This window comes from Equus caballus, chromosome 9 (genome assembly GCF_041296265.1).
Source record: "Equus caballus isolate H_3958 breed thoroughbred chromosome 9, TB-T2T, whole genome shotgun sequence".
NCBI lineage: Eukaryota > Metazoa > Chordata > Mammalia > Perissodactyla > Equidae > Equus > Equus caballus.
In genome coordinates, this window is record NC_091692.1 from 69,176,814 (window position 1) to 69,193,188 (window position 16,375).

General features: G+C 42.2%; 1 protein-coding gene across 22 annotated transcripts in view; it reads right to left on the minus strand.

Moving 5' to 3' along the window:
- Window positions 1-16,375, minus strand: part of SYBU (syntabulin) — a 109,632-nt gene that overhangs the window by 9,869 nt on the left and 83,388 nt on the right. For all 22 annotated transcript variants that reach the window (XM_070221711.1, XM_070221707.1, XM_070221708.1 and 19 more), the window contains one exon: window positions 1,870-1,972. In XM_070221711.1, coding sequence (XP_070077812.1) covers window positions 1,870-1,972 — 103 coding nt within the window. The remainder of the gene's footprint in view (window positions 1-1,869; window positions 1,973-16,375) is intronic.

Genomic DNA, 16,375 nt, shown 5'->3' on the forward strand with positions numbered 1-16,375 from the left:
ATTATATTTAGCTATTTTACATTTAACACTTCAATTTTTAATCTCTTAGGGAAATCATGCATTCCAGACTAGAATATTTTCTTTGTCACTCAGTATTATTGACATTACCTTGGAATTTAAAAACAAACACAAATTCTTTTGAAATGCTTAATGAAATTGGCTGCTCTTCAGGCCATTTCTTTTTTCTTTTGCCTTTCTGTTCCCTGGATACCTTGTACCATGGGAATGTGCTAATTTCTTGAATCGGTTAGATAAATGGTTTATTCTCAGAACAAGCCCCATCTGATTTATAGTGTATGGTCACAGTCCTGTAGAGAATGTTTATAGTCAAGTCCTGTGATCCCAGAGGCACTTTATTTCCAAAATAGATGGTGTTTGGGGATAGAACTATTTCGCTTTTTCACTGTGGACCTCACTCTTTTGTTACGGGTTTGTCTGGCTTCAGCTTTGTTTTTAACAATAAAACTGCACTGGGGGTCTCAGGCCTCCTTCTAAACGTCAGCCAAACCTCCTACTCACCCAAGAGAAATGGGAAATATCTGCTTGCTGAGTCCTAGGAATGTAAGTTTTAGAAATTCAAGTTTTAGTTTTTTAGAAACTAAATGGTTTTTCTTTAGGAAAGGATCTTAAAAATCATAGAGCCCAACACCCTTTTTACAAGTTTGGACAGTGTGGCCCAGGACAGGCAAGTTGCCTTGCCAGAGTCTAAAAACAAATCCACCCCAAGTGTTTGTCCCACTCCATCGCTTTGTTCAGGCCAGCTCAGAGCTCACCTCATCACACAGGTCTCCTGGAACCAGCCCATCTAAAACACATCACACACCCCATTACTCTCTATCTCCTTTCCCTGTGTGTTTTTAAAAACAATTATATTTATGTATTATTGTCCTTTCTGTACTAGAATGAATATAATTTTCATGGAGTTTTGTTTACTGCTATATCTCCAGAACCTGCCTCATAGTAGATGCTCAATAAATACACGTTGAATGAATAAATAAAGCCACTGATGGTAGCAGAGAATCTTGCGGCTTGCAACCTGTCCCACCAAATGTAAACAGTGGCTCCCTTTTCCCCACAGTCCTGTTCTTCCCCAATGCAAACAGCATCAATGGCAAACATTTGTTGATGCTTACTATCTCCAAGCACTGACCCCGCACTTTACTTGTATTAACTAATTTAATCCTAACAATAAACGCTATGAGGTGGGTATGACTATAACCCTATTTTAGAGATGAGGAAACTGAGGCACAGAGAAGTTAAGCAACTTGCTTAGGGCCACACAGCCTGTAGGGGGTGGAGCTGGAATTCAAACCAAGGCAGCCTGGCTCCAGAACCCAGACACTTGGCCATTCTGCTCCACTGCCTTTTTCCATGGTGGCCGCCCACACCTATGAACTTTATACTTTTTTCCCTCCTTCCCCAAGTGAATGTTGGGAGTGGCCAGAGCGTCATTAGGCTACTTTCACAAAGATGAAAAAAAAAGAAGCTCAGCTAGAGGAAAGGAAGGATGAAGTCAGCATCTTCGCAGCTAAGAGACGATAGATTCATGAGTGGGAACTAGGAGACTATTAGCTTGATACCCAGGTGAGTACTCAGGTGAGTGAGGGAAAGAAGGGAGAGAAGGAGGAGTGGACGCAGGGCCAAGGACTGCATGGCGACAGCCACAGGTAGACAAACACAGGCCAAGCCATGTGACCACAGCAGGGAGAAGTACCAATTTCAAATCACTGTAAACAATAAACAAAAACCACTCACTAATAAAAAAATAGGAACAGGCAACAATCCAGGTGGTTCTATAGAAACATAAAGTACAGGTAAGTCACCTGTGTAAAGCGTTTTCCTAATTACAGAGCAGGAGACAGTGCCTACTTGCGTGAAAAAGAGGACCGCTTGCTTCCGGCTGCAGACATATGGACCTCAGGAGCGGAAATGCTGCCCGTGCTGCTCGAGGAGCTAAAATCAGCTTCACTACCTGAAAAACAACAGGGGAGAGAGAAGCGTGAGGGAGAGGAAACCCGAGAACACACTGGCCGGTTCCCTGCCTTCCCAGGGCCCTGGCGCCCCTTGTTTGCAACTGCAACTCAGCAAGTGGCGAGATTCCAGCACTTGCAGGCTCTCGGTGTTTTCCTCCTAGCAGACAAGAGAAGGCGCAAGCACAAGGACATCATTTCATAAACACAGCTTAGGAGCACAGTAAGGCTGATTTCCGAAGGTCGCCGTTCTTCCAGCCGACTACCACCAGGGACCACCAGCGAGGGGAGAAACACACGCCTCTCCCTGCGTCAGGCGCGCCCTCAACACCAACGAGCTGGCTGGCCCAAACTTTAAGCAGCATGAAAAGCTTACTTGTCAGTCCGAAAGGAGTTTTTCCAAAACAGTTTATCTTTAGGCTTTTGCAGTCAGCTAGCCATACTTGAATTTGGCACGTTAGGGTCTGGAGATAATCAACCAGCTAGAAACAGTCAGCAAGAAAGCCTGGGCTCCAGATAACTGTGTGCACCGGCACTATCTGATCATTGACTCTGACTGCAGCTACAGCTATTCGATAAAGAACAGACCCTTAACCAAAAGCAGGAACGGAACCTTCCCAAACAGAATGGAACAGGTTCGCAGGGACAGTGACAGAACCTGTGAATTATACCGAAATCTGAAATTTTAGTTTGGGGAGGTGTGTGGAGGGATTGCTCCTTAGTTTACAAAGATCAAATTACATTTTGAGTATAGACTAGAGTTCAGTATGTAATTAAAAACATGCCAGGTGGTAGAATAATTAATATAAATTGACTTTTAACAAAAAATCCATAGTTCTGAAAGAGGAATAAAGGAAATATTTCATGGGTTGCCTGGGGAAGGGAAGGGGAGTGGAAGAGGCAAGAGAGAACAATGGGAAGAAGAAAAAGAGGATCTTTTCTTAAAGGATGCAATTCTATATGATTTTGGAAAATAAATCTAGGTATACAATTTTATTTGACCTTGTCTCTCAACTCCTACAACACCATTTCTGACTCTTCTGGTCTAGAATCCAGAGTCAGCTCCCATTTCTGAGTTGAGGAAAATATGGATGATCTAAATTGCTTGAGTTTCTAACAAGCAGTGAACGGTAATTATCATCATCATCATAACTACTTATTGAGCACCTACTGGGTTCCAGGCCCTGTAGGAGATGCTTTCTATTTTTTGTATTTGTCAATCTTGACAACTTGGTAAGGCAGACATTAATCTCAGCACTCTACTACTGAGGAAACTGAAGCTGATTCGCCCAAGGCTTGTGGGCAATGAATTCTGTCCAGGACCAAATCCCCAGGCTCCTTCTACGATACCATGCTGCATCCTTGGGAAGGCAGTGGGTTCCAGAAGAGGTTCCTGAACAAACTGTACACTATCATCTCCCTCACAGCCAGGATAAGCCACATATACAAGATGTGGCCAGACTGACTCACTTGTGTACAGATTGTCTCACTGATGGGTTGTGTTAGTTTTGCCAAAGGGGGCAGTAGGCAATGGCAGAGAGGGAAAAATCCCTTCTATGGCTTCCAGGACCTCTCAGGAAGTTCAGCCTCTTCCGGGAAGAGATCAAGAACGACCCCTTAGCACAGACGGCAGCAGTGAATCCCAAGTCCCAGTAGAATTCTGGGAAGACTAGCGTGGCAACCGATCAGGACCGAGACCAGCTATTCCTTCTGGATTTCAGAGACTTTGCCTAATGACGTAATGAACTCCTAGAAGCTCCCGGAACTTAATTAGTTGCCTCTGAGTAATCTACTGGCTACACTGTAGTATTTTACAATCTCAAGGAGCCGTGATTGGTGCTATCCAGGAAAACACTAGACCTGACAACCAAATTCAGCCAGCCTTCTCTGCTGGTAAATTAGCAGGCTGGTGATTAAATGATAACGTCAGACGATTTAAAAAAATAGATTTTCTGGTTGCAGCCAGGTTGCACCATGTTTGAGACATTATTTTCTAATGTAAAATTATTACTCTGAAACACCCAACGGCTATTCCTTAAAAGACGCACAAAAACTCACCTGTTATAATTTAACTGCCTGAATACAAACGGAAATTCTAAAAGCAAAATAGACAATTGCTGAAAATTCACTGTTACCTCACGGTGCCTTTGATCTGTGGTAATTATGTACTCTGAACAGAAGGGACAACTTTCTTCTACACTTTACTGCTACTGGAACTCAATATGTTGACTCTTATGTATGTACGTGGCCAAAGGTCACTTTGTTCCTCTGATTTTCTAACTTCGTTCCAGCACATCTGAAGGAGATTAGAAGACTCATTCAGGGTACCCAGCAGCCGTGTTCAGGACTCTGAGTAATATCCTAGTGAAAAATGTATAGGCTACTTCCAAACTATTTCAGTTTATGATTTTAAAAAATATAAATTATTTCCAGTTTGGTTAATGCAAAGTAAAGTCAATGCACTCTTTTTAAGGGATACATAGAAAAGTCAATTTTACTACATCATCTGGTATACTCTCCCCATTTACTAAGCAAGATAACTAAGAGGAAGGCCGGAGACCTGAAAACTCCCCACTTATCTATCAGCTGGCAACAAAGATACAAGGAAGGAGAGGAACTCAATTTGTTTCCTCTAAACAGTGGAGGCAGCTGGGTTGTTGGGGCTACTGTAGTGCAATGCCCTTTTGGGTTACTAAAATCACACAAAGAGAGTACCTAATCTAAAATATGAGCCAGACAGCCCGTGTTCAAATCCTCTCTCTACTGCTTACTAGACGGAGGACTTAAGGCATGTTACTTCACCTCTCTGCGTCTCAGTTTCCTCATCTGAGAAATGGAGACGATAATCATAGCAGCTGCCTCATGAGGTTACTGTAAACAATGAATAGACATCTATCTATCTTAGAAAACAGTGGATGTGTTGTAAGCTCTCAATAAACGTTAGCTGTTATTATTATTCTGCAGGGGTTAGAAAGACAACTTTTATTACACTATATATTTCCTTTGTAGAAAATTTAGAAAATAGCCATGATCCAGAGGAAAAAATGTAGTCTATAATTCCATCACCAAAAACATAACTAGAGTTAACCTTTTGGTGTACAAGTGTTCAGCACTCATATTTAACATGTTATCATGTAACCTAATTGTTTTTCTTTTAATATGTGAATATCTTCAAAAGCTACTGCATTTTGTTTTATTAAATCAATAAATACATAGGCTATGTCTAATTTTTCTATTATGTGCCAAAAACCATCTAAGTATCTTTTACCTATTAACTCATTCATTTCTCATGACAGGACAGACCCTATGAGGTAGGGACAATTATCAGTCCCTTTTACAGATAAGGCAGAGAAGTTGAGTGACACACATGAAGTGACACAACTAACAAGAAGGGGAGCCAAGACAGGAACCCAGGCTTTCTGGCCGCAAGGTCCATGTTCTTAAGCATAGGCCTAACGTTCAACAGATATCCTTGGGGATACAAATTTAAATCCTTGTCTTCTTATCTCTTTAGAACAAATTCCTAAAATTAGAATTTTTAAGCCAAAGGATATGCTCAATTTAAAGCCTTTTAATATTATATTCCATAGGGAATTTTTGGATGCATTAGTAAACCAGGTTTTGTGGTCAAGAAGTGTTTGCCCCCACCTGCCTGTGTGCAGGCACCCTACTGGTAATTCTCTGATGTCACAGGGAATACTTTGACAAAGCATGGGAAATAATATTTGGCCATCGAAGAGTTGTGCCTGAAAAGCTGAAGGGAATTTAACAACATCCGAGTGATCCTCATCAATACTGTCTTCGCTGCTTATCAATGTTGTCTTCGATCAGCTGCTTCCAGTATTCCAGGACTAAACAGGGAGAATGAACTAGATGACCTTTAAGATATCTTGTGGTATCAAATCTTGGTGACTCCATTTTCTGCAGCATTTCCACTCCCAAAAAGCCCCCAGGAGCTTAGGTGGTTTTTCATTTGGTAGGACTGTTGGATTCTCGAGAGGTGTTAACTTTTGTTAAGAATGTTACGATAATAATAAGCAGTCTGTGCGTGTGGTGGTAAGGCTGGAAATTAGAGAAGGAAAGAAAAATGGAAACAAAAAGAGCCTGTGCAAAATCTGATAACTACACTTATTTTTTTAAAACACTGCCTGCGATCCGGTCTCTTAGGATGTTATTATTTTTGCCCGCTTTCAGGAGACTGTGGAGGCCTCATACATCAGAACACCACGGGCCTCTGAGAACAGAGCAATCCTGCCGTCTGCTAAGCCGTACTAAGCCGTTCTAAACCACTGACTGGAGCAACCCCAAACCTGCCTTTATCCTTTGTCACCACAAAGCTATCAAATTAATTCAGGTTGGCCATCTATATCCCCAACTCAAATACAGGCAGCAAATTAAAACAGAAAAAAACCAAAAAACAGTCCCTCATGGCTCCATCCTCCCATCCCCCGGCCCCACACGCAGATACAGGGATCTTTTATTTAAAGGTCTCGAGGGAGGAGAGAGGAGCCATTTTCACTGAAACCAGGCAGACCTATTAAGGAGCAGCTGAGCAGCGGACACATGTAATTATAGAAGACAATTAAAAGAAGCTACTTTAAAGTAGATTCAGGAGAACTGACTCTTAGCTGCAAAGCTTTGGGGGGCCCAGCCAAGGAATCCAGGAAATGCTTCACTGCCTAAAAAGGATTGTTTCAGTTTTTGCAAACTATGCCCTGAACCTCCACAGGTGCTTATCTCAGAAACGGAATATTTGATCAAAAGATCAATAAATACATATTATATAAATATATATACAGGTTTTCTCGCATTTCAGAAGTCTTTCTGAAAAATTGTAAATATAATTTCGGAAAGGATTTATCCTCATTCTGATTGATGTGCGGTGGATGGAGCCGCCACAAACTTAAAAGCACATATATAAACATTTAAAAACAAAGAGAAGTTCAAATTGAAAGTATTCAGAAGTGAATAATTTTGTACTGATAAATCTAACTACATAAAAATAAAACTGCTTATGGGAAAATAGCAAAGTCAAAGACAAATAATAAACTGAAAGAAAATGTTTACAACACAATAGACAAAGGCTAATCTCCTAAATTTACCAAAAGCTCATACAAATTAGAAAAAAAAAACCCTAACAGAAAATGGGCAAAGGACATGAACAGGCAGATGGCAGACAAAGAAAGCAAAACAAATGACCAATAGACATGAAAAGCCACACAATCTCACATTATAACATTAAAAATCTAAATGAAAACAGATATTTTTCCTCTATCAAATCAGCAAAAAATTAAAAAAAACCAAAGTTTGATAATACGGGTTCTGTTAAGGGTTTGGGGATAAACACTCTGATAAGAGTTAGCGAGAGTGTGGGGCTGGCCCAGTGGTGCAGTGGTCCAGCTTCGGCAGCTTGGGATTCGCCGGTTCGGATCCTGGGTGCAGACCTACACACTGTTTGTGAAGCCATGCTGTGGTAGCTGTCCCACATATAAAGTAGAGGAAGATGGGCACAGATGTTAGCTCAGGGCCAGTCTTCCTCAGTAAAAAAAGAGGAGGATTGGCAGTGGATGCTAGCTCAGGGCTAATCTTCCTCAGAAAAAAAAAAAAAGAGCAAGAGTGCGAGTTGATGCAACATGCATAAAAAAGGAAACTGTACCGCTAGGAATTTATCCTGCACATCAGCATCCAAAGAGACAAGTGAATTGTCCATCAATAATAGCTGGTTGAGTCAGGTGGTACAGCAACCTAGGAGAACACTCTACAATCATGAAAAGGAGTGACATGAACCTGTGTGTGCTGAAGTGAAAAGATCTGGAAGACCTATTAGATAAGAAAAACAAGATGCAGAAAGGTGGGTGTAGCATGTCTGCTTTTGTGTAAATAAATCTTTAAATAATAATTAAACTGCTACATGTATAAAAGACTTTTCTTGAGGGATAAAAAAAGATCTGTTAATAGTGGTTTCCCTTAGGAATGGGACTCCTATTTTCATATATTTCTGAGCCATTTGGCTTTTTTAACCATGTGCTTATTAGTCTTAATATAAAAAATAAAAATAGGGGTACAGTGCAATTATGGAAAATTGTTTTTTTCTTTAAAAAATCTAAATTTTTCAAAGAAACATCATTTTATAATAAAAGTAGTCATGCCATACAATGTAGTATTAAGACGGCTTTGAGCCAAGCCACTTGAGTTTGAATCACGGCTCTTCTACTGACTCTGTGGAGCCTTGAGCAAGTTATTTACCCTCTCTCTGCCTTAGTTTCTTCATCTGTAAAATGGAGATGAAGATATTAATAGTAAGTATTGCTAAGGGCTTGTGGGAATTAGGTGGAACATGCAAAGAAATTAGAACAGTGCCTGGCACACAGCAAACACTTAATATATGTCAGCTCTTATTATGTGTAGCTAGCACTACTGTTACAGTGGCTTCAGGGCCAGGAGAGGGCTTTCTAAACATCTTTGTCTTAAAAAGCCCCATAATAGGAAACGCCTTATCCTACTTAAGTCATACATTTTTATAATCACTCTTTACAAAAGGTGGTTTTCCCTCAGTCATTCTTCTGTGGAGAGCACATTTCTATTTTTTACTGTGTATGTGTGTGTGTGTGTGCACACAACATAGTATGTGTAAAGATCCGTGGTCCTAAAACAAACTCCCCATGGCTGCCTCCAAAAATCTCTAGTGTTGCTACTGGGTTAGGACTCTGCCTTCAGAAAGCCGCAGGGAAAATGCACGTAGGTTTACAGCAGCTCTCTTCTTAGCGGAGCCTAGTCCCCTAAGTCAGGTACCTTTGAGGGTCTCAGAAAGGGGGGGAGGGAGTGTGGAAGAAGAGGCCTCACACGACTGAGAGGGTCAAGGACAACTTACCTCATTCGCTCCTTTATCTTGGGCAGGTTCGGCTACTTATTTTGGTAAAAATACAGGCAATCTACCTGCCTACCAAGAAAATGGATGAAAAAAGTGATAAACAAAGAGGGTGTAAAGAAAATTCCAGAAAGCAGGAGGAAGTGAAAATTCTGACCAGGGCAAAAAGCTTACTAATTTCCCACAGGAACCCAGGATCCACTTGGTCTCCCCCTGCTTCACTCCCAGCAAAAATTAAGACTACGCATTGGCCAACCTTACGGTAAACAGGGGAGGAGAATGGGTGCTGTTTGGCTTTGTGGACAACCACCCAACCTCCCTTGGCCTGCTCTCTTCATTAGTAATAAGTAAATATGGGGCCCTGTTAATTTACCAGCGATGGCCAAGAGGAGAATACTAGAGAAGCCATTAATCAGTTCAACCCAAATCAGCTGCCTCTTGGGTCCTCCAGCACCACCTCCATGCACTACCCACCATCACCTGAAGGGGGTGCCAGCCTGCAAATTCACACCCCAACAAGCTCTACCTACAGAAGGCACCATAAAACCTGGCTCCACCTCTCACTAGCTATGTGTTTTGTTTTGTTTTTTTCTGTTTTTTCTCCCCCAAGTTCCCCCAGTACATAGTTGTATATCTTAGTTGCAGGTCCGTCTAGTTGTGGCATGTGGGATGCCGCCTCAACGTGGCCTGACGAGCGGTGCCATGCCCGCGCCCACGATCCAAACTGGCGAAACACTGGGCCGCAGCAGCAGAGCACGTGTACTTAACCACTCAGCCGTGGGGGCCGGCCCCTAGCTATGTGTTCTTGGTCAAGTGTTTTTAACGTCTCTAAGCCTTAGCTTCTTTATTTATGTGTATACAGATACATATGTAAATATATATTTTTTAAAGGTTAATTTATGGTTTAACAAAAATTTACTGAGTGTCTGCCACATGTCATGTGTCAGGCCCTGTTCTAGGTGGAACAATTCCTACCTTGTAGGGCTGTTGCGAAGTTGAAATGAATGACAAGTGAAATGCACGTAAAGTGCTTGACACGCTCCTAAGTATTATCCTATAATTATGAATAATGCAATGACGCCTAAACCTTATTGTGCATAAGGATCACCTGGGAAGTTGAATAATTGTGCAGATTTCTGAGCAACATTCACAGAAATCCCAGCTATGAAGATCTGGGGGAAGCCAGGAATCTGCATTTTCAGTAATTACCGCAGATGACTGTGCAGTGAGTGGTCAGGCACCACACTGTGAGGAGGCGAGCTCCAAAGATCCAGCACACACCGCATCTCTCTCCAGGTCCGGTCAAATTGCAAGTGCTTTCTTCAACGGGAAGTGGAAGGCGAGTGAGCAGAAGTTAAGGTGCATAGACCACCACCAAGACGAGTTAATTCAAGGGAGAAGAGTTTAACGGGAGAGAAGAGTTTAACATACAGAGTGACTGTCCCCTCACAGCTCTCCAGAAGCACTTTCTGGGCTAAATGCGTTCTCAGAGGACTGGAAGGGAAGAAGGGGACATAGAGAAGGCACAGGTTGTTCAAAACTGGGCTAGTTCCAGACAAACCCATGTACACATGTAAAGCTAGCAGGATACTTAGCAGTTGATGCATGCTTTGAAGTCCTTATAATCCTGTTTTAAAGAGGAGGGGCTGAGCGGTTTGCAGTTGGGGGTGTCAACACCATTCAGCAATCTGGCATACTCTCCATCTGGGTTATCCCATCAGCCCTAACTTGACGGCTTTGGTGTGGTCAATGCGTCCACAGGTGACACGCTGAATGGCACCATAGGAACCACACAGGCATGTATCGTCTCCCACACTGAACGAGCATCAGTCAAGAACTCTCTGGCAGGCGGGCTCGAGGGGCAGTGCCTTCCACTGAACAGATCTGGAAAGGGTTGTCCCCACAGAGGCCATGAACTTCATCTTTATTGATTATCTTGGGGGCCTGGTAAGAATGAGTGCAAATCCTCCCTGAAGAATTTTCCAGACTCTTCCATGTTCCTTATCTTTGATTTCTTGTCAAAGTTACTGAACTGAACTGGATTTCTGCCTCTTTAAAAAAGCTAGCTGGAGAGCCTGCTGCTTCTATTTCAGGAGAAGTGTTTATCCAGTGTTTACCAAAATGAGGTGCCTGCCCTCCACGTCTGGCAGGAAAGCCTAAATCAGGGAAAAGCAGCCCTCAAGGTGGTGGTGGCGGGTTCAGAGCAGGGGTGACACTGTGGTGGAGTTCACAGAGGAGGAAGGAGGTGATGAAGGGGTGGGAGAGAGAAATGGTGACTGACACGCCACCAACACTAAAAAGTCAGGGCAGGGCCAGGATTGACGTCTGTGATTTTAAGTCCTGAATATAAGGAGTAGGAAAGGATGGGTCGTTTTGGAAGTCGCTTCATTTTCCACTCTTCTCAGTGAGGTGGTGTGTCTGTCTTGCTGGGAAATAGATGACATAATTTACACTTCGCTGCAGAGACATACGACAGGGCTCTAACACAGAATGTGCGTTGTTTTGTTTTTAACCTCACTTCTGTCCTTAAGCACAGTTTTTTAATTGACTCTAAGACCTAACAGACTTGACTGCCTCCCTTCATCCTCATCACCGCCTCTTCGCAGCCTCCAGGGCGACATACAATGTCTGCTTTCCACCCTCGGCAGCAGCCCCGGGAGCGCCACAATTCACGGTCTACACTGCAGTCGTGTCTCCCCTCTGGCTCACGCCCTTGACTTTCTTAGCAGCACTGATCTTCGCCTTCACTCCATTTAAACCGTCTGCCAGCATGGCTTGTCGGCGTCCGGCCGTGCTCCACTCGTAGTATTCTGACGTCCTTTCACCTTGGTTCATGAATGATCTAGCTCTCCTTTCTCTCTTGCATTTTCAGTCTCCATAAAGTTGTTTTTCTTTGCTTTTTATGAGATAAAATGGTTTAGCAGACTTGACAAGGTTTAGTTACTAGCTGTGTGACCTTGGGAAAGGCACTTAGCCTCTCTGTGACTCACTTTCTTTCGTGAAAGGAGAATGATAGTCTTATTTATCTTACAGAGTCATAAGGATTACGTAAGTTAGCATGTGTAAAGCATGTAAAATGTAGTGCCTCGCACACAGTAAGCACTTTATAATATTGCTATTATTTTTATTTTTCTTCCATGATCACCCTCTCTGAACCACATTTGGGTTCCAACACATGTGAGGCCAAAATCAGAGAGAAGGACTTGGAGCACGGACGAGGAGAGAGGTGAGGCTGTCGTGTGGGTGTGAGTGGCAAGCAAGGATTCAAAACAAGCATGAAAATAAACAAACAGAAGATGGTTCTGACAGAGGGTGGTAAAGATGCTTCCTCCTCCCTTTAGATTATAAATCAATGAGTAAATCCTCAGACCTGGCCTGTATTGACTGAACCTTCCAACATCACGGGAAAGCCTAAAGCACACTCAATAACAGAGAGCTAATTACCGAACCTTCTCGTAGGGTCTGTGGGTCACATATAATGCACTACGGGAGACAACATCTCCACAAGCGTGAGATTTCATTAGTTCATATTTGTATGTCCATAGATCTTTGCCCACCTCATAAATGTTGGGCTAAGACACTGATCCTGCCCTCAGAAAGAGGCAGATGCCTTCGAAGGGACATAAATCAGGTGCTGAAAGAGGTTAACAAAGGGAAATCACTATTTCCACCTGGAAGGATTAAGATTCTATGAAGGAGGCTCACTGAACTTGCTAGCTTTTGAAACTGTTCATGACTATTCCAGACTGTAGCTCAAAGCGCTGCGAAGACAGGCGTCTGGGGTGAAGGGAACAGCATATGGAGACAGCAGCACTGGAGGGAGGGGAAGCAACAGCGGGGAAAGATGCAATAAAGGCAATTTGGAGGCAGGCTGGTTTAAAATCCTTCTAAGACACAGGCCCCAAAGTTTGTGACTGGCAAAGTTGTAAGTTCCTCATATTGGACACATAGGTCTTTTTCTGAAATCTGTCACTTTTTTTTTTGAGGAAGATTAGCCCTGAGCTAACATCCACCAACAATCCTCCTCTTTTTGCTGAAGAAGATTGGCCTTGAGCTAACATCCATGCCCATCTTCCTCCACTTTATATGTGGGATGCTGGCACAGCATGGCTTGATAAGTGGTGCGTAGGTCTGTGCTTGGGATCCGGACCAGCGAACCCCGGGCCGCCTAAGCAGAGTGTGAGAACCCAACTGCTATGCTACTGGGCTGGCCCCACATAGGCCTTTTCCTATTTTCTAAAATTCCTACCTTTGCTTCTCTGAGAAAACATGCAAACGTGTTACCTTTCTCAGAAAAGTGGATAGCAAAGAAAAGGAAACACATGTTTTTCCCACCCCAGTGACACATGGCCATAGTTGTGTCTGAAGTGACTCCAGTGACAATCTTCAGTGGTCTATGGATACCCTGCCTAGTGATCTCCATTTATAAGCTGGACCAACTGAGATGAGAGATGGGAGAAAGAGGCAAAGACTTCAGGTGTTCTAGTGCTGTGTGGAAAGCAAGCATGAACCCAGAGCGTGACATTTCATTATCTTCTCTGCAATCCAGAACGCTATTTTCTCGTCCCCCCTTTAAATATGAGTCTCAGATGCACAAAATTGGAATCAAATTCCTTAGTTCTTGACACACTCTCATTATGGGTCCAAGCAAGACTTTCTTTATTTTATTTACTTACTGACTGGCCTTTTATATATTTATATTTTTATTTCTTTACATTTAATAGTATAATAGAGAAACCACCACCCATCACAAAATCTAGAACATTAATGCTAACTTACACCTACCCTCTCATTCTATCCCTGGTCCACATTTCCTTGCTTTCATTTTTACAAAGAATTATCACGTCTATAAGTATTCCTAAAAAGTAGATTTTTTTTCTGTTTCGCCTATTTTTCACTTTTTAATAAACAGGTTATCAAGATATATATAATTTTGGGGGACAAGTTTCACTCAAAATTATATTGCTAAAATTTTCCATATAGTTGTAGTCCATTTGACTGCTATGTAATATTCCATTGTATGACTTATACTGTAATTTATTTCTCTGTTCTCCTGGTGATGAGAATATGAGTTTGGTTCATTCCAGTTACTCATCTAGCTAAATCTTCCATTCTGATAAACACTGACTTGCATTTCCAGAGGCACAAGTCTTGCTAAGAAAAAAAATCAAAAGAGCAAATCTACTTTTATGTAATGTATTCTGTAGGCAAAAAGAAATGCTTTGTGAATCATTTGTCCTTCTACCCTTTTCCTTCTCACTGTTACAGAGAATTAAGAGTTAAAAGTAACTAGAATGTCTGCTTTACCCTTTCCCAATTTTAGGATCCCACATGCTTAAGGTGACCCTTCGTCCTAGGTAGGGTCATTCTGAGTAGCCTTAAAAGATCAAGAATTACCTGATGTCCTCTTGGGTTTTGTTTAGGTCATTCCATGACCGCGCCCCTTAGCCTTGGCAATGAGATCAGCCCAAGAAAGTGAGAAGCTGACCCAGAGTTACTGGATTATGCACATAACCTCACTAAAGGAGAAAATCCTTGTCCCAGGGTGGGTTGGAAGGGAGACAGGTAGTGGCTTCCTTGTGAGTAGCTGTTGGTGCCCAGAACTTGGTGAAGTACCTAGTTACAAGGTCAAATGCTTGGTTTGAGCCATAGGTGAGGGAAATATTGGGTTTTAAGCTAATATTTAAGACTATATAAAAGTCTCTGTACTAGAAAGCAATTGTCCTGCTTTGGAATATTGTAACAAGCCCTTCAGGTATCTGAACACTGAAGCTTGAGAACCACCACTCTAAGACACCCTCTGACTGGGATCCCTCTTAGAGCAGCTTCCTGAGTGGGTGCCTCTGAGAAAGAGCAGCAGCCTTGACTGTGATATAAAATATAGTTGTACGCCATGGTATACATTTTTGGAATCATTTTTACACATTTCACATTTGAAATGAGTCAATTTCTTAATTTACTTGGCATAAATCTGAGTGTTACTAACCACGCTTTCCTGGAACTGACAATACATATTTAACAGCTGTGGTTAAGAGCAGGCTCTAGCATTGATGGGTTGAGTTCAAATATTTGATCTTTCCTTTAATGGTAATGTGACCTTGGACAATCGCTTACCCTCTCTAAACTTCAGTTTCCTCACTCTAAAAAGGGATCAATAGAGGCCACTCGCATGAGATGGTGTAAGAATTAAGTGACCTAATGGGGACTACAGTAAGTGCACAGTAAATATTCATCATTACTATTATTGGCCTACTTATCCATATGTTTGGTATGTGTTCTTTTTAAAGTACGGTGACAAATAAGAAGATGAAGTGTTTATTACATGACTAAACTCTAATGCAAGTGATAAGCTTATTACAGATTACCTGGCTTCTCTCGGTAATGCTCAGAAATGGCTTAGTATGTTCACACGCTGTTCAAAGCACTTTACCTGTATTCTCATTTAATCTTCCCATCAAGCCTAGGAGATAAGTACAATTTTATTCCCATTTTACAGATGTAAGAAGGAAAACTTGTTTGAGGTCACCCAGCTCGTGAATGGTGAAGCTGAGATTTGAAGCCAGGCACATTGGCTTGGGAAATATCACAATAATAAATACATCAAAATATGCCGTAAACCCTAAGAATGCATATCCCCATGGAACTTCAAGAGCTGGGGAAATTTTGTTTTCCCCGTAAATGTTTGCTGGCTTGCTCTTGCAAAGGGCATGCTGAAATCTTCGAAAATTCATTTATGAATAGTCTGCAGCAGAGGGTCTTAACAACATTATCACTGCTCTGCCCTGCTCTGCATCCCTTACCGAGAGCAAACAGTTAGTGAACACAGACCACACAAGCAAGAAGACTGCTCTTTTTTTAGCACATTAACCCTGGGGGCTGAGCCACTCACCTATTTTCAGCAGAGATAATAGGACTGAATCTTCATTCTTAAATGAAAAGTTATATTGTGAATACACTTAAAAGAAGTATTGCCATTTTAAAACATCCAGTAGAAAGGGGTTTTTCATGGTATGGTCTGAAGACCATCTGCATCAGTGTCACCTGGACTATTTGCTGAAAATACAGATTCTCAACTCATATCGCAGATCTGCCGACAGAGATTTCTTCAAGTCATTCCCACATTTTAACAAACTGCCCAGGTTATCTTTCATGCACACTAAAGTTTGAACCACTGCAGTAAATGGTTCTTTTTTTCAATATTTAACTATAAACTACAGCCACTTCCTCAAATCTGTCTGTTTAGTGACTCTGTGATCTGTCTGCTTCTTCCCAGCCTGAATGCTCCAAGCCAGGCCAGCATCATTTCTCACCTGGAATTCATGAAACAGCCCCTCACTGTGTCCCAGCTGCTCGGCGTGGCCCTGAGCGCTCCATCTTCCACACTGCTCCAGAGCATAAATCTCATTAGGTGATTCCCCTGTTGAAACACTTTAATGACGCCCCGTGTCCTTAAGATAAAGTCCAAACTCCCTGGCATGATTCACAAGCTCTTCACAATCTCTTTAGCCAGCCACTGCCACACCCCCAGCAAGGCAAC